The following is a 19,179-nucleotide window of genomic DNA, read 5'->3' as shown; positions in this document are numbered from 1 at the left end:
ACTCCCCCTCAACATCTATGCTCCTGTGTCATCCCCTTCCCCACATCCTGCATTTTTGTGTTTATAACCCCTGTGTTAAAAAGTAAAAATTATGATTTGATAATAATAAGAAAAAGAAATGAAAAGAAAAGAAATAACACACAGTGTCCCCCTGGCTCTGCTGACTTAGCTTCTGACAATCCATTTTCTTGTTCTCAGAAATACTTTGAATTATAAAATGTTATTGTGGTTTTTGTTAGTATGCTGGGTAAAATAATTTTTATTGATTTCATTTTAAATTTCAAAGTTTGTAGTGAATTAAAATGTCCTTCAACATAATTATAGGTCATATTTATTTTTATATTGTAAAATGCAAGTTAATCTGTTGAACATTTTTTAAAAAATGGATGTCTTTTTGAGAATTTCATATATGAGCACTGTATTTACATAATTTTTTTCTTTCTCTCCTTCCTCCCACTCTTCCCAACCCCCAATACTTTTCAAATATATCTTATTTAATTATTGTTCATATATGTATGTATATATGTATACATGTATAAGTATGTACGTATATACAAATACTGATAAATAAAGTGTTTGGGGGGAGAAAAAAATTTGTCTTTGTTTCCATAAATTGTAAATTCTAAACTTTCACAGCGGCTTTTGTTAATATCATAGATGTACCTGCATGATATTCACTTATATTTATGTATCAATGATACATGTCATGTCACTAAATAAACATATACTCATTAAAAGAAATGGTAGGATGAGGAAAATTGGCAGTATGGATGGTATAATACAGGATAATTTCTAGTATCTATGATACGTAATAATAGGAGGCTATTTCTGTGATGGTACTCATTGTCCCTCAAGCCATTCTGACAATCTTTCTCTCTCTGTCTGTCTCTCTCTGTCTCTCTCTGTCTCTGTCTCTCTCTGTCTCTCTGTCTCTCTGTCTCTCTCTCTCTCTCACACACACACACACAGAACACACACAGACACACACACACAGGGATACTCATGAGCATGTACACAATCAATACTTCTCCCATTTATTGTTTTCTCGTTGTTTCTTTAAAAATAGATCAGTGAATACAGACATTCATAATGCCCACCAGCTTTAGCACCATGTGGTTGAAATAGGAAGACTGCTTAATTTCAGAAGTTAGAGACCAACCACAGCAACACAGATACCTCATAAAAAAAAAAAAAAAGAGGTTGCCCTTTATGCTATGATTCTGTGATTTTCCCTCTTTTGTTTTACAAAATCATCTGATCAACATACAAGAAGACAAATAGAATACAGAAATGTATTCCACAAAATAATAGAAGCAACTAGAGATTTATTTTTTATTTTTTTTACTTCTAAGTGAGTTTTATTTATTTATTTTTCTTTTTTTATTAGATATTTTATTTACACTTCAGATGGCATCCCCTTTCCCCATCCCCCCCCCCACTCCCCTTAGGAAACCCCTATCCCAAGCCCCCTTTTCCTTTTTGCATTTATACATTTTTTAAAAATAATGTTAATCATAGGCTTTATAAGTTTGGAATTGTTCAATCAGAGGTGTAACCCACTGACCAACCTAGATATAACAACTATCTTTGACTAGTGGAGATACTTGAACCTCTGCCTCCTTGTCTCCCCCTTCTTTCTCTCTTTCTTCACCTAGCTTCTCCTCTCTTTCTTCTCCTCTTCTTGCTCCTTTTCTTCCTCTCAGTACTCCTCCTACCTTAGCTCCTCCTACACATCACCCTTCTTGTTAAAATGAAACTTTTCTCTCAAAATACAATTAGAACATAATTATGCCAATTTGTACCAGTGAGGTACAGGATAGTCCTAATACCCAGTCCATCCTTTTGTTGACTAACCAGCTCCTCTGTCATTTTCCCTCTTTTGTTTTACAAAATCATCTGATCAACATACAAGAAGACAAATAGAAGACAGAAATGTATTCCACAAAATAATAGAAGCAACTAGAGATTTATATGTATACCAGCCACCAGGAAACACATCTAATGTGAGCAGACAGATGTTCTTAAAGTTTCTCATCAAAAAGAACATGTTTCTAAACCAAGAATCTATTGTGCAGAAAGTGTCCTAGCATATAGACAAGATGTTCATCTTCTTTTCTTGAATCTATGATGTAGATTGATGTTCTGCTGTTAATCTGACCTTAAAATAATGAAGTTATAATGTTTCTAAACCAGAGAGTGTTAGTGGAACTGGTTTCTTTTGGGATAATATCCCCAATGACCTAATCTGAATACCCAAGACAAATGAATAATCACACTGAATAATTAAACACTCTTGTTACTTTCCTTATATTTTTTACCTCCAGCCAACCCCTCCCTCATTACTTTACTCACTGTGGAGGTAGCATGACAATTTTTAACTTATTTGTAAATATATCAGACACAAGAAAAACTGTGTTTTCTCTTCTTATAAATTTTGAGACTGGAAAGTCATACCATCGGAGTTCTGATGTGTTCTTAAGTTTTATTAATCACACTGTATATTTGTGCATGCATTTTTGCTTATCCTATTTTTAGTTCATATTTTCAAAGATTTTCAAAATTATTCCCATGCTATAACTTATTTTAGCAGTCACATTTGATCTGAACAGTACACATATGCACTCCACTCAACTATCTTCATCTTGTTTAAGTTTTCTTCTTCACTTTGTTTTGTTCTGAGCGTATTCACATATGTTTGGCAAAGACAACAAATAGAAATCAGTAGGATATATATATTCCATCTACATAAAGTCCATCAAAGTGATCCACCATATAATCAATGTAGAAGAAAAATAAACCTGTGATCCTCTCATTAGATGCTGAAAATGCCTTTAACAAAATCTAACACCCCTTCATGTTAAAGGTCTTGGAAGGATTAAAAATATAATGTACATATCTAAACATAATAAAAGCAATATATAGTAAGATAATAGCCAATATCAAATTAAATGAAGAGAAATATAAAGCAGTTACACTAAAATCAAGGACAAGACAAGGCTGCCAACTTTCTCCCTATCTATTCAAAATAGTACTTCAAGTTTTAGCTAGAGCAGTAAGACAACTAAAGGAGATCAATGGAATACAAATTGGAAAGGAAGAAGTCAAAGTATTGCTATTAGAGAATGATATGATCAGATATGTATGTATACACAGTCCCGAAATTTCTACCAGAGAACTCCCATAGTTGATAAATATTTTCAGCAAAATGGCTGGATACAAAATAAACTTAAAGAAGTCAATAACCCTCCTTTATACAATGATAAACAGGTCAAGAGTGAAATTATGGAAATAACACCTCTACAGAAGCCACAAATAGTACAAAATATCTTGGTATAAGTCACCAAGCAAGTGAATGACATATATGACAAATCACTTAAAAAAGAAATTGAATAAGATATCAGAAGATGGAATGGCATGGGGGTTGGGGTGAGAGAAATCTCTTAGAGGAGAAGAGAAAGGATGATGGGAGGGGGGACTCTGTCAGGGGGCAGTGGTTGGGGACCAGCTATTTGGATATAATTACTTTTAATTAATGTTGAAAATATCCATGATCCACCTCTGATCTGTGCTATCAGTGACTGCATATAATAAGGAAGTTTAGTATTTACTTTTTGTTCATGTGATTTTCATTATGGTTGACAAGTTGCATAAATTTATATCAGTTGGTAGAAAAAGACAGGCAAAATGAATGGATTGGGATTAGATGCCTGGTGTAATTTTAGTATTTATTCTAATATGTGCCTCTATGTTACAGATGACTCAAAGGTCCACATTAAAAAATGACATCAACTTTCATAAGAAGACAAAATAATGAAAATGAGAGACAATGTTGACATATGCACCAATATGCAGTAGATTACTTAAACAATATAATAATCATTAACAGGTTTACCAGATCATCTTCTTTAACAGTTTTTGTTAACCATATTATTTCTATCATTTTTTTAGGCAACACTGGAGCCATTCAGGGAATTCAGATGAACACAAAGAGAGAATAAAATACAGCAACACATTCCTTTGGCTCCCGAAACTGACTGACCATGGTCTTAGGTACATGAATATTACAACAAAAAGAGATCATCATGTGGGTGATGCATTTGCTGAGGGCTTGGATTGCCCTCAGTGAAGTAAATGTGGATGGTTCTATGATCACACTGTCAGAGCTAAGAGTTACCAGAGTGTAGCTAAGCATGCTAGTTGTATCTCTCTCTCTCTCTCTCTCTCTCTCTCTCTCTCTCTCTCTCTCTCTCTCTCTCTCCTCTCTCTCTCTGTCTCTCCCTCTGTATGTGAGTGTGTGTATGTGTATGTGTGCATGTGTGTGTGTGTATGTGTGTGTGTATGCAGTATGAAATAGGTACTAGATGATGAGATTAATAGGGAAGGAATAAAAATAAAATAATAAAGTAGGGAAGAAATAAAATCACAGATTATAGTCAATCACACCCAGTTTACATAATGAGTCCTAACCTTGAGCTAATGGACAACCAATATACTTCTCCCAAAAAAGAGAAAGCAGGGCTGACTGAACATTCAGCATCATGAAGCATTGTACTACAGATAGTACAATGGAAGTCATGATTTTTTTGATGAGTCTGGAGTGAAGTATTTTGTTATTATTATTATACCAATAGACATAAAAATGAAAATATTATAGTTATTAAATCATATGCAGAAATTATATAGGTTACAGTGGACACTCAATTTGTACAGAAGAGATTTTCAGTAGGCTTATATATACTCACAGTTACCCAAACCAAACATCATTTTGAGTAGTGTCATGGACCAGAATGCCAACTCTACACTCAATCACTTCTGTTAAAGACACTAACATGAATTTTTTCATTTGTACTTGTTGAATAACACTAAGACTTGCTCTGAGAGGAACTGGGGTTATTATGTAAAGTATTCATTTGAAGTTTTGGGTGCAGATTTTATTTTGTAATAATCTCAAGGATGAATGTAATGGCTATTGTTATCACCGTCCTCCTAAGTGAGCTCATCACCACCACTACTGTCATTGGCATAACTATTAGAAAATAGAACTAGGACACCATATGCCTCAAGAATTTTTTATAGACTCTTTGGACCTTGCAATGTATGCTCAGGTGATATACGTGAGGAAAATTCTAGGAAAAATTGTATAGAAAAACATCACTAATATTCTAGAAATTTACAAAGTTGGGCTAACAAATCTTATACACAAGCAAAATAAACACCTTTTTCTAATATGACAACAACTCCATTCATGAGTCTGCCATGTTCATCTGTTAAGAATTTTTTTACAGCAGCTTTGACATCCTTATTCCTTAGGCTGTAGATCAAGGGGTTCAGCATGGGCACAACAGTAGTGTAAAACACAGAGGACACTTTCCCTTGGTCCATTGAACTCACTGATGATGGCTGTAAGTATGTAAATGCAGCAGAGCCATAGAAGATAGCAACAGCAGAGATGTGGGAACTGCAGGTGCTGAAGGCTTTGGACCTGCCCTCAGTGGAGCGAATACGGAGGATGCTGGCAATGATGAAGATGTAGGACATAAGGATGGTCAAGGCAGGTGTCAGGATATTTAATGCACTCAGGAAAAGAATCAAGAGTTCATTGATGTATATACTAGAGCATGATAGCTCCAAGAGTGGGAAAAGATCACAAAAATAATGGTTAATCACATTGATCTTGCAAAAATTTAATCTTAACATAAAGCCTGTATGAACTGATGATCCAATAATACCCAAAGCGTAAACTCCCACTGTGAGCCAGAAGCAGAGATGATGGGACATGACAACATTGTACAGTAGAGGGTTACAGATGGCAACATAGCGGTCATATGCCATTACAGCCAACATGTGACACTCTGCAATAGCAAAAAGAGAGAAAAAGTAGAGCTGGGTCATACATTCAGGGTAGGAGATGATATTCTCCTCTGTCAAAAAGTTGACCAGCATTTTGGGGGTGATGACAGTGGAATGGCAGAGGTCAATGAAGGACAGACTGCTGAGGAAGAAGTACATGGGGGTGTGCAGGTGGGAGCTGAGCAGGATCAGGATGATCATGCCCAGATTCCCCAGTGCTGTGAGTGTGACTCACACTAACTGGACTTCATTATTGAATTGGTAGAGCTCAGAGTACTACTTGTTGGAGAGGAGTTTAGGAAGACAAGCACAAGATTTACTGGTCAGATTCTGTGATTGTGTAGTTTATATGTACCCTCAACATGTTTATGGATAGTGGCCTGTGAATGAGAGCTTTTGCAAAATTCAGTTGGAATTTTTTTCAACCCACTACAGCTATTGCTATGATGCAACTTTCATGCACACCCAATGCACACTTACTTTTATATTTCAAAAATATACACGTAAATTCTAGAACACAGGAAAAATGAAAGTCTTAACATTCAAGCAACATCTGTACTACTTATTTTCAAACCAGAATGGAATACTTTGAAATGACATGAAAACCAGATAGTTTCAGAAAATAAATCAACAACTCTTGTTAGCTGAGGAACGTCTAAAATAATAGAGAGTAAGTTGTCAACATAGTCAAAATCCACATATCACATGATATGTGTATCTTAACATTCAACTTATTGGCCTATTTAAAAACATTTGTTCTCACTATATTTGTCTCCAAAAGCTTAAGGTAAACCCAATGACTTGACATCATGGACAGAAGTATGTTGCTTCTGGACCCAAAAGGCTTCCCAGCAGTCAGACACAATTTAATTTTCTTAAAGCCAACAATGTCAGAGTGCTTTTATTTTTTGTATAACCATTATTTGGCTATTACTCAATAATGCAGCATTAGACATGTTAAATCACCTATAAGATCTCTTCCAACTTCAGGAATTTGTGACTTGATAATGCTCATATCATTAGATTAGAAAGTTTAATTTCAAATCTTTTCTCAAAAATCTTATTTACTGTATGACCACAGGAAAAGTTATTCTATCCCTCAGTTCACATAGAAAGCAGTAATTCAAATACGCAACACATAAAAATTAAATGAATTGGCACACAATTTCTGGATCGTCACAGTATGAGCTTCATGTATGCAGACACTGTTTACTTTGAAATGTGTTGAGTTTCTCTCTAGGATGTCCTGCATAAGTTAGTCAGCTTCTTTTCTATTGCTCCACATTGCAGATCTGAAGAGTGATTGGTATATAGCATGTGTCAAAAACTGTGCTCAACAAAATTGTTCACAGAGATGTAATACTCAGTTAAAAGAAATCCTTGAGAATTTTATGAAAGGATGGGACACCAGCTTTACACTGATAGAGTTAAAAATGGCTGACCAATCACATAACTGATATGAGTCTGTACTGCTGAGCACATGGGGGAGGAGGGCTTTTTACCTGAGACTGAGGTCTCTAGAATGAGCATGGGTATGGATAGATCAACAGTGATGCACATTTGTGTGCACCAGGAGAGATACTGCAGCAGAAGACTTTAAGGTTTTAAAGGACAAGGATGACAGTTCATGCTTACCCCTACTTCCCAGGAAGTTCATTTGTTAGAGGTTTTTATTCTTCATTTCGCTGGGTTGAAAATTGTGTTTGATAATGTGAGGAGGAGATCTCTCCAAGAATCTTGACATCTGATTAAGCTCTTGCCTCAGTCATTTGTTCCTCTGCAAATGTTGGTTGATATGACATTTCCATATGTTAAAGATAATCACAGCCTCATTTAAAACAAAACAAAAAATGAATAATGACCTCTCAGAAGAATTCTATCCCAAAGGTATTAACTGTGAGGAAAACTGTCAACAATGCGAAATTCCCATCCCTCACTGATTGCCATGTATTTAATATCATCTAAAGTTATTTGTTCTTTTTGTTAAACTCTGAATTTAAAACAAGGAAGTGTTCTAGACTTTTTAAGGCAAGGCACTTAAAAATTTCAAAATTTCATGAAAGATATAAATACAAAGATTTGTATTTTATTGTAAGATATAAATTGTAAGATATAAATACAAAGAATTAGCTTATGTGATCTGTCAGAAAGGGAAAACAGAAAACTGGAGAAGCCATATGTTATTATTTACCTCATTTGACTTTATTTCCCTAACTGCATTTAAAATACTATAATGTTTTAATAAATGGTGATTGTTAGAATAAACACAGGCATATTTTATTTTGCTTCCACATTAAAATATTCAGACATTATCAAATCCATAAAAGGAGTTCTTGACAAAACTAATAAGCAGAGACTAGAATAGGTATTTTCTATATTTAAAAATCAATATGGATGGATGAGGTGAATGTTTTGTTACAGACTATTTTCATACTAAATTATTTGTTAATGTAAATTTACATTTAGTGTTCTAGTCTTTACTCACTAGCATACAGTTTAAGATAATGGTTGCAATACATTTTGGTAATTGAACATAACTTTGGAATTCTTAAATTTTTGTATGTAGAATTTAATTGTATTTTAAATGGGTATTTCTTCAGACTGTTAAATCTACCACTTACTTTTAAATTGTAATTAGTAAAAATAAAGCAATTAGCCATTGGTAACGTCTGACAAAGAAAAAACAACCAGGGGTATACTTTTAGTAATAGGTATATCAACAACACTCCAGGTCAGGGCTCATGCCCAGTAATAGTTGGTCAACACAAATCAAATTCAATTTTGTATTTTGTCTGCTTTTCAGGATTTATTGCTTGCTTTTGTTTTGTTTTTGGTGTATTTTGTCTTACTGTTTTTTGTTTGTTTTATTGGGGTGTTTTTGGCTTTGATTATTTTTTTATGAGAGATATACAGAGCTAATGTTGTATGAGTAAGGAGGTCAGGCAGATCTGAGAGGAGTTCAAGGTTGAAAAATACAGCATAAAATATGTTTTATAAAAAATATTAAAATATATTAAATATTAAAATATATTAAAATAAACTAAGTACAGAAAACAAACAAACCCCAGATGACAAGTCAGATGACCTGTGACAGCCCTGCTATGTGGGTCTCATGCTGACTGACACAGGCTGACACCCTTTCCTCCCTGCTCCAATGTTGCTGGTGAGGGCGGGCAAGGTTGGCAATGTCATAGGTAGCTAAGAAGAAACTGGGATCCAGATATAGCAGATATATAATGAGCAGGCTCTTCCTCCTGGTGCCCTTACTTGGAACAGATGTTAAAAGGAAGGAAGAAAAGAAAGAAGGGATGGAGGGAAGCAGGGAGAAAGGACAGGGGGAAGGAAAGAAGGAAGGAAGAAAAGTAAGAAAGCCAGAAAAGGGTGGATGTTGCTACCCAACAACAACACAATGTAAGTCATATATGACGCTCACTGCATACAGACACAGCATCATCTCTATAGCAGGTGTGGTAGATGCTATAGTGGGATGCCTGGTTAAAACCTGGAGTGATAAGAAATGCATGGCAAGCAACCATTTGTGCTTGCCACTGAAAGGTTTATGAATTCTGGGAAAGGATGGAATCAAAAAGCCATTTCTGGGTGGGAAGCATCAGGAGTAAAGACAAAGATAAAGGCTGAGTCTAAGGTGACACGAACCTTTCTAAAAATGTTTTAATAGCTACTAAAATCCTGTATATTTTGTTAGCACTTTATGTATGTCATTTTTGTCACATTTGGCAGTATCATTTCTCTTAGATGCAGTGCTAAATCCAACTGTTAAATCCAGTGTTAAATCCAAATGTTAAGTATCAACACTGAAGAAATAGCTCAGCTGTCCATGTAGCTGCTGCTCACAAAGGACCCACTCACCTTTGGTTTGTAGCACACACACTAAGGCTCACAGTAATTGCAGTTTCAGGAGATGTGATGCCTTCTTTTGGTCTCAGACACTAGACATGCATATAGCAGATATGCAGATACATATTCATATGCATAAAAGGTAAATCTCTAGAAGATAATAAAAAAGTCATAGGTGCAATCGAGTGATTTGTAAAAATGAAAATTTTGACATATGGCAAAATTGTTAGATGTTTATTCCTGATGTTTATTCTACTTCTATTCTACAACAAACATTTCTGAGACATAGTCTGACATGCCACTACCTAGATCACTATGGCATCTGCCAAGTTCTCCTGCTCCTAAGTTTGTCTATGTCAATAGGTTCTCCCCAAGGAGATGTGAGGGAGCTTCATCATTCCTGTGTTGTACATATCAAGGCACGAGGCATCTCTTTTTCCTTCCATAGACGTGTGGCTGACTGTCATGTAATGAAGAGGAAGGCCCCTTCATAAGAGCCATATATGAGATCGAAGATGGAAGCGCCATATAGCACACTTGATATATAATTAAAAATAATTGATATCTCTGAATAATTGCAGTAGTACTGCATGTCACCTTTTGTCTGAATGCGATATGGTGTATATGTGTTTTTAATGTGTATCAAAATGATTTCATCTAATCTTCCTTTTAGTGACACCTAATGGTTGCTGAAAATGCCAAATTCATATGACAACACATTTTCTTATAGAAAATAATATACAGGTGTATCAGAAAATTAAAATATCTTACACAAGAACATTATACACCTTCATCACCATGCTTAGTGATCAAATATATTTACTGTGTGAAAAATTTAAGTTGACACGAGTAATTTTGCAACTGTCCTTGATAAATCCTATATATGTGTATTATCACACAATGTGCATCTTTATGTAGATGAATATACACATATGGGTTTGTTTGTGATATAATGGTAAGGGTACAATGCAAAGAAATCATTAGTATATCAACTCTTTCCGCTTTCAAAGAAGGGAATAGTCTTTCTATTATAAAAAATTTTGTCCTCTGAGAGCTCAACCCAGCAGCCAATGGAAAGAGATGCAAAAACCCACAGCCAAACATTCAATGAACCCCAAAGAGTCTTGTGGAATTGGGGGAAGGATTCAGGGACCCAAAGGGAATATGGATGCCATAGGAATACCAACAAAATCAACTACCCTGGACCTTTGAGTGGGTCCCCAAAACGGAACCACCAACCAAAGAGCACACGTGGGTTGAACCTAGGCCCCTCATACATTATATGGCAGATGTGCAGCTTGGATTTCATGTGGGTACCCCAGCAACTGGAGCAGGATCTGTCCCTGAATTTGATACCTTCCTGTGGATCATTTTCCCCAAACTAGTCTGCCTATTTAGCCTCAGCGTGAGAGGATAAACATAGTTTTGCAGTGATTTGATGTGCTAGAGTTGGGTGATAGAGAAATGAGCCTCCCTCTTTTCAGAGGAGAAAGGATTGGGGGATGGGTTAAGGCCTATATGTTGTGGGGCAGGAGGAGAGGGGCTGCAGTAGGGATGTACAGTAAATAAATAAATACATTAATGAAAGAAAAATTTTAGAGATGTTTCCATTACATATTTGAAGGCCAGGTGACGAAAAGGCAAAATAGCTAAAAGCCTGCTAGAAGAGAAAGTTGGATTACAATTGTAGAATGAACAGGCTGAAAAGCAAGTGTTTAATAAGGAGGAATAAAACGTCCAGACTGTTCCTCAGACAAAGAATAACACAGGGGCAGGAAAAGCAAAGTGTTTCTGGAGATGTCCATGCTTGCTACTTTATAAAATTATTTTTCAAATAAACCTTCAGGGTTTATTTATATTTTTCTTTAATAACAGCTACAGCAAGGAGATAGGAATTTTACAGTTGAAAGAAAAATTTAAAGTTAAAACAAAATATTTTTATCTATTTAAAACAATTTCTAAATTCAAATATATTTTGATCATATTCTTCCTTTCTCTTAAATCCTTCCAGATCCTCTCTTCTCCCCCAAGCACACAACTTTAAGATTTTTCTTTTAAAAAACCCAACCCCCCCAACCTAACAAAAGTAAATAAAACCATGCCCCAAAACAAAATAAACAGAACACCAAACTGTAACTAAATAAAAGCACACAAAACAAACAAACAAACAAACAAACAAACATAAACACTCCAAAAGTGTGGAATCCATTATATGTGGGCCAACTACTGAAGTGAATGTAAGAAGTTTCTACTGTGTTAGATTTCCATAACTACTCCTCAAATGCCTCTTAACTTTAGCTGTCTCTCCCTATATTTCTTCCCCCTGTTCAACATTGTCACTTGCAAACCTTCATAGCAAGGAGTCATTGATCTGTTTCAATGTCTTTGGGTTTCTGTGACACCTGGATTGTCTCAGGGGTCCTCATGGTTCACTGTTGATAGAGTCATTCTTATATAGACTCACTGGAAGCAATCACATTTGCTGTGATGACATGACATCATTGTCTATGCCATGCCCAGGGGAAGGAACTGTATAGCCTTCCATTTGTACATTCATAGTACTACCTCCCTTTCCACAACCACTGAGAGGTGGTAAACATGTCTTTCTAAGGGCTGAAGGCTCAGCCCTTCCTTAGTATTGTCACCTTGAACAATCACCTGGGTTTATGATATGAGGTATGCATTTGTTCTTGTGAAATAAACTTCAAATCTGACTAGAAAGCAGTTAATTATCCCCATAATAGTTTTGCCACGCTTTACCAGTGGTGGTATCTGGTCTGTTTTTTGGTTATTATAGAGTCTAGTTTTCTCAGCTGGTTAGGATTGTTGTTGCCCCTTGGCGCTCTGGTTGTTGATATTATTGTTCTTCCTATGGGGTTGCAAACCCCTTCAGCTCCTTCAGTCCTTTCTGTAACTCCACCATGGGTTCCCATTGGGGAACCCATGCTCAGTCCAATGGAGACAGCTATATCACGCTCCTGGCATCCATAATAGTGTCTGGGTTTGGTGACTGTATATGGGATGGATCCCCAGGTGGGACAGTCTTTGAATGGCCTTTCCCTCAGTCTCTGCTCTACACTTTTTCTACATATTTGATCCTGTGAGTATTTTGTTCCCATTTCTAAGAAGGAAGAAAGCACCCACACTTTGGTCTAACTTCTTGAGCTCCATGTGGTCTGTGAATTGCATCTTGGCTATTCCAAGCTTTTTGACTAATATCCACTTATCAGTGACTACATACCATGTGTGTTCTTTTGTGATTGGGTTACCTTACTCAGGATGATGTTTTCTCTTTCCATCCATTGGCCTAAGAATTTCATGAAGTCATTGTTTTTCATAGCTGAGTAGTACTCCATTGTGTAAATGTACCACATTTTCATTCCTCTGTTGAAGGACATCTGGTTTATTTCCAGCTTCTGGCTATTATATATATGGCTGCTATGAACATAGGGAAGCATGTGTCCTTGTTATATGTTAGAGCATCTTTTGGGTAAATGCCCAGGAGTGGTATAGCTGGATCCTCAGGTAATACTATGTCCAATTTTCTGAGGAACCATCGTACTGATTTCCAGGGTGTTTGTACCAGCTTGCAATCCAACCAACAACCCCACCAGCATCTGCTGTCGCCTGAGGTTTGATATTAGCCATTCTGACTGGTATGAGGTAGAATCTCAGGGTTGTTTTGATTTGCATTTTCCTGATGACTAAACCACATGGAGGACACATGGTTGAACCCATGGCTCCAGCCGCATATATAGCAGAGGATGACACTGTCAGGTATCAATGAGAGGAGAGACCCTTGGTTCTGTGAAAGCTAGATGCCCCACTGTAGGAGAATTTGAGGGTGGGGAGGCAGGAGAGGGTGGGAGGGTGGGTGGGGGAACACCCTCATAGAAGCAGGAGAGAGGATGGAAAGGGGGTTTTGGGGAGGGATAACATTTAAAATGTTAAAAAAAGAAAATATCCATTTTTTTTTAAAAAAGATTGTTATTGCCTTCTAAACCAACCCAAGCAGTCTGTATATGATTTTCTGCTATGTTGAAAGCTAGTCAGCAGGCAAGAAGCATCCAGATCAATACCATATTGATTTTGCTACACCTTGCAACCAAAATATGTGCTTTCTTCAATAATCAGTTATTATTAACTAGTTGTCTTGGCAAGATGGAAGAATAGCAAGAGTCTGTATTATTCTGGGGTTTTCTGGGGCCTCCGTGATCAAGAACTCATAAAGAGAATTCTCATATCTGGCATTTGGGTTTTGTTTAGTAACTGTAGTTTTCAGGTGGAGCATTATCCAGACATGCAAGAAGTCTCTCTTCTAGTCCTTCCCTTTATACAAACATGCTTGTGAGCACACACACACACACACACACACACACACACACACACACACACACAGAGAGAGAGAGAGAGAGAGAGAGAGAGAGAGAGAGAGAGAGAGAGAGAGAGAGATTTGTTTTTAAAAAGGATGACTGTTTATATTGTTTTGAATAAGAAATATTTCCCACTGGTGCTTCTACTAAACACTTGGCCCAGCAGTGTAGGGAAACAGAACCAGAGACCCAAAGCCAAATGTCAATCAGAGCTTAGAGAGTCTTGTGGAAAATTTGGGGGGAAGAAATGACCTAGTCAGAGGGGTCAAGAACATCACAGGAAGACTAACAGAGTCAACTAACCTGGGACCATGAGTGCTCACAGAGGCTGAACCATCAACCAAAGAGCATGCAAAGGAGGAACTTAGCCCCCACCTCTACACATTTGTAGCAAATGTGCAGCTGGTCTTTATGTTGGTTCACCTAACAAGTTGAGCAGGGGCTGTTTTGGACTTTGTTGCCAGACACTGTATGTATCCCCTTGACCTATGTGGACTGCCTGATTAGGCAACAACAGGTAAGGATGTATATAGTTGTGCTGGGACTAGATGTCTCAGGGTGGTACCCAAGGGAGGCTCCTCCTTCTCTTAGGAGAATGTGATGGGTAATGGAGAGAGGGATGTGTAAGGCTTTATCATTGATAATATTTTCAAAGCTTTGAAGATTTAAGGAATCAGAAACAACACAATCATCATCTATGACTGGAAGTAGCTCTAGATAATAAGAAAACACCTTCTTTGGAGATACTTTCTGAGGAGACAAGAATGATTCCACAGATGCCGCTATTTCCAGGAGGGAATTACATAAAGTCTGATGTATTTTAAAGGCTACTTAGAGTTACTGAGATTGCCTGATATGCACAATTATCTTCCAGAAACATAAAATCAATTTTATGATTGTAGTTTCAAAAGTAGCAATGGGATTTATTAGGAAAGGGAAGTAATGGGGATTTTTTTTTCTGAAAATCTCCTACTCTGACTCTAAAGCAATCTTTTCTTTTGATAATAGTTTTTGTTAAAATATGAGAATATTTAAATTTTCTGAATAACATGGCAATAATCAGAAAAAAACTTTTATGAGTTTTTCTTTCTAGATAAAAATAAATACTTCAGGTATATGGAACAGTAAAATAATGCACTTCTGAATCTGCTGGACACATACCTAGAAATATTAGAAAACACAGACCCATAGAAGAATTTTTGTTCTTCCATTCTGCTTCAGAGCATTGCACATATGTGTGCATTCCTGTTTAGAGATGTGTTTCTCATCCACCTTAGTTCTGTTTTGGGGATGGTTAGGAGCTAAGTTACCATTCATGACATCAGTCTACTCCTTTATTACATTTACCCACATTAACAAAAAATTAGGCATTATATTTTGCATATTTTATTTTAAAAATCATTACTATTGGAGATTACAGTGTTTGAAATCTTTAGAAATACATTTCACTACAAATGCAGATTACATAGGATATTGAGATGATCAAGAATTCAGGCTGTATGTATTTACTCTCTGCTATAAGATAGATATTTCTCACATGAAAGGAACATTTTTCTACATACATAAAATAGAATCACTCACAAGAAGTATATTGAGCATTGACAAACTAGCTAATGTGAGGCAGGCTATGATAAGCAGATGGTTCTCTATATCCCAGATCGATGTTGTCCTTCATATGTCCCCTTGGCTAAAACAGTTCTGCCCTTGATGACTTTAGAAAATAAACAGTGATGCAAGTAATTTCACATGATGTTGCCCTACTTATCCCTTTCAACTGTTCGCTAGCCCTCTAAATATGAATGTGAGTTTTATTCACAAGAAAAACTTTCTTTCAAGGAACTTACTTAGAGCAACTTTGACATCCTTATTTCTCAGGCTGTAGATCAAGGGGTTCAGCATGGGCACCACAATGGTATAAAACACAGAAGACACTTTCCCTTGGTCCATGGAGCTGACTGATGATGGCTGCAGGTACATGAATGCAAGGGAACCAAAGAAGACAGCAACAGCTGATATGTGTGAGCTGCAGGTGCTGAAGGCTTTGAACCTGCCTTCAGTGGATTTAATCCGGAGGATGCTGGCAATGATGAAGATGTAAGAGCTTATAATAATCAGAGTTGGAATAAAGATGTTAAAAACACTGGAGCCTAAAGATACTACTTTATTAATAGTAGTATCAGAACAAGAGAGCTCTAGTAGTGGAAAAAGATCACAGAAGTAATGATTTATTACATTTGCTTTACAGAAATGCACTTTTAGTGTGCAGACTATGTGAATTGTGGAACAAATCAAAGCCATACAATATACTCCAAATATCATCCAGGAACAGGTTTGATAGGACATCACAGCATTGTACAGCAAGGGGTTACAGATGGCAACATAGCGGTCATATGCCATCACAGCTAACATGTGACACTCTGCAATGCCAAAAATAACAAAAAAGTAGAGCTGTGTGATGCATTCAGGATAGGATATGATGTTCTTCACTGTCAAAAAGTTCACCAGCATTTTGGGAATAATGACAGTGGACTGGCAGAGGTCAATGAAGGACAGACTACTGAGGAAATAATACATGGGTGTGTGCAGTTGAGAACTGAATAGTATCATGGTGATCATGCCCAGATTCCCCACCACTGTGACCACATAGATTCCTAGGAAGAGGAGGAAGAGGGGCAGCTGTAGCTCTGGTTTATCTGTTAACCCAGCAAGGATGAACTCAGTCACTTCAGAAAGATTTCCTTGTAACATTTTCTTCTGAGAGTTCTATGTAGAAAGAGACAAAAATGAAATCACTATGTAGTATTTTACCTTATACTGAGGTGTGCAATAGAATTCAAGGTTTCATGTTGATAGGCATCTTCAATTTCCCGATGGATAATCTTAAATTTTAGAATCTAAGGCATTTGATTGGTTAACACATGCCAGTTATAGTTAAAGATAAGTTACTTGTGTCTGTGAGTATAACTTTTGTTATAAGAATGTTAGGACTTATTCCATGGACAATGAAAGAGTCATCAGACACATTCAGAGGAGTCTGCTAAGAAGTATTTATAACTCCTTTGCCTTTCTCCCCATCACTCTATAGAGAAATATATTTTTTTCTATGTTACAACAAGAGCAGCATCCACACAAAGGCAAAAAAAAAAAAAAAAAAAAAAAAAAAAAAAAAAAGCAAACAAAAAAAAAACCAAAAAAAAAAAAAAAAAAAAAAACCACCATGACATCCAAAACTGTTTCTATACTTAATTGTGACAATCTAAAACCTTTCTCCATAAGGTAATGAACAGTGTGAACTGTACTTTAATCAACATAACACAACCTTAAGTTAAGGCAATCAGATTAAGACTTGAAATCAAAGGGGATCTGGATTGGAAAGTAGATAATAAAAATACCTTCACATTCATGTGGATTAATTATTTATACATAAAATTCTAAGAAATCCTTAAGAAAATAGCATGGTGATTTACTTAAAAGGCCATCATAGACTGAGAGGAAAGCTCATTAAAAAACTCAGAAGTCATAAAACTTCACTTGAAGTTTCCTGAAAGAGGTTAAAAAATTAGGAATAAATTAAAGAAATATAAAACATTGCACTTGAAATTATCAACAGTGTTGGAAAAAATAAATCATCACATCCATGGTAAAACATCCCATCTTAATGAACCACGAGGATCAGCCTTGTGAAAGGCAATACTTTCCAAACTGCTGTCAAAGTTCAGTGTCATGCCAATGAACATCCCAGATACATCCATTGCCGATATTAATGCACCAATCATATAATATTCACAGAAATGTAATGTGGCTGGGAAGGATCAGAACCAACCTGATGGAGAAGAATAATATTGGAAGTTTCAAGTTTCCCCATTTGAAAACTTACTAACCATAAGAGTATTCTCATAGTACAGGTATGCCATGAAATATAAGCAAATTATCAATCTTTAAAAAAAAAAAAACCCTACATCTATATGTTGTTGAAGTTACGCATTTCATAAAAATTCAATAGAGGAAGAATATTTTTTCAATCAAAGGACAAATAAATAAAGTTACATCATAAAGTAAATTTCTACTTTTTAATGAGACATGGATGCTATCATTAAATATAATAGCTAAATATAACAACATTTGGAAAACTACAACAGTATATCTTAGTGCACGTGGAGTTTTGATAGTTTCCTGGATAAATTGCTACAATCAGAGGTTATGACCAAAAAGAGAATTAATTGGGCATAATTAAAATTAAAAATAATTGTGCCTTAAAGGACACCATAGATATATGAAAAATATCACACTCAAAGGGAAACACATCTCAGTATTGTATATTAGGTAGAACTATCAATAGAATTAAAAAAAACATTTATATCTTATTGTTTAAGAAAACAAAAAACCCAGTAAAAAAATAGCCAGATAATTTGAATAATGACCCTCTTATTTGAGCTAGATAAATCCCCAACAAACACCTGAAAATTTACAAACCATCATTAATTATTACCAACACTTAAAAGAAAGTGAAATAAAATTTCACATTGATTGGAGAGGTTACTATAAAATGGGAACTGCTGGGAAAGGTGCAAGCATATTACTCATATTACTGGTGAGGTTTTAAAATAGTACAAACTTTTTGAGAGAACAATTGGAGCTCACTTAAAAAGGTAAAGCATTCGGTTTTCACAAGTCCAAGGAATTTCAATACTTAAGACACATTTGTAAGAAGAGCAAATACACTGACACAAAAATCATACACAAGACTTTGGAGTAGCACCGCTGGCAACATGCATTGATGGATGGAAGGGTATTACTGTCCTGTAATTGTTTTCTTCTAACATTCCAGCTGGCTATCTCCTGTACCAAAAAAGCATTCCCACTGTGGAACAATTCTGTACATTTCTAGAAAAGCTTAAGCATATTTAGAGATTGGTATTGTTAACTTAAAGTCAAACTCAGAAATGGTAGTATAGTAATTTATATAAAATGTATTTTATGTATTTTAGCAAATCTCCTAGTTTTTTTTTGTATTAAAGATAAGGATGGCTACCCAAACAGGAGCTGAATAAGGAAAACAATAATAGACATGTTAAGTGGACAGAGGAAAGCTGTGAGA

The 19,179-nt window shown here is 35.9% G+C and overlaps 2 protein-coding genes across 2 annotated transcripts; both read right to left on the bottom strand.

The window, feature by feature from the left end:
• Positions 1-5,193: 5,193 nt before the first annotated feature.
• Positions 5,194-6,051, bottom strand: LOC143438735 (olfactory receptor 8G3-like). Its single transcript, XM_076924455.1, has one exon. The coding sequence runs from the start codon at positions 6,049-6,051 to the stop codon at positions 5,194-5,196; it is 858 nt and encodes a 285-aa protein (XP_076780570.1).
• Positions 6,052-15,451: 9,400 nt separating this feature from the next.
• On the bottom strand, positions 15,452-17,962 carry LOC143439027 (olfactory receptor 8G50-like). The gene is made up of 2 exons (XM_076924748.1): positions 17,474-17,962; positions 15,452-16,844 (listed from the first exon to the last, which is right to left on the bottom strand). The coding sequence occupies exons 1-2, from the start codon at positions 17,483-17,485 to the stop codon at positions 15,894-15,896; spliced, it is 963 nt and encodes a 320-aa protein (XP_076780863.1). The 5' UTR covers positions 17,486-17,962; the 3' UTR covers positions 15,452-15,893.
• Positions 17,963-19,179: the final 1,217 nt, after the last annotated feature.

This window comes from Arvicanthis niloticus, chromosome 26, assembly GCF_011762505.2.
Source record: "Arvicanthis niloticus isolate mArvNil1 chromosome 26, mArvNil1.pat.X, whole genome shotgun sequence".
NCBI lineage: Eukaryota > Metazoa > Chordata > Mammalia > Rodentia > Muridae > Arvicanthis > Arvicanthis niloticus.
Note: the sequence above shows the minus strand (reverse complement) of the source record. Positions and strands in the feature narration are given on the sequence as shown.

Excerpts from the sequence above, each read along its gene's own strand:
- LOC143438735 (XM_076924455.1), bottom strand. The coding sequence starts at position 6,051 with ATGATCATCCTGATCCTGCTCAGCTCCCACCTGCACACCCCCATGTAC.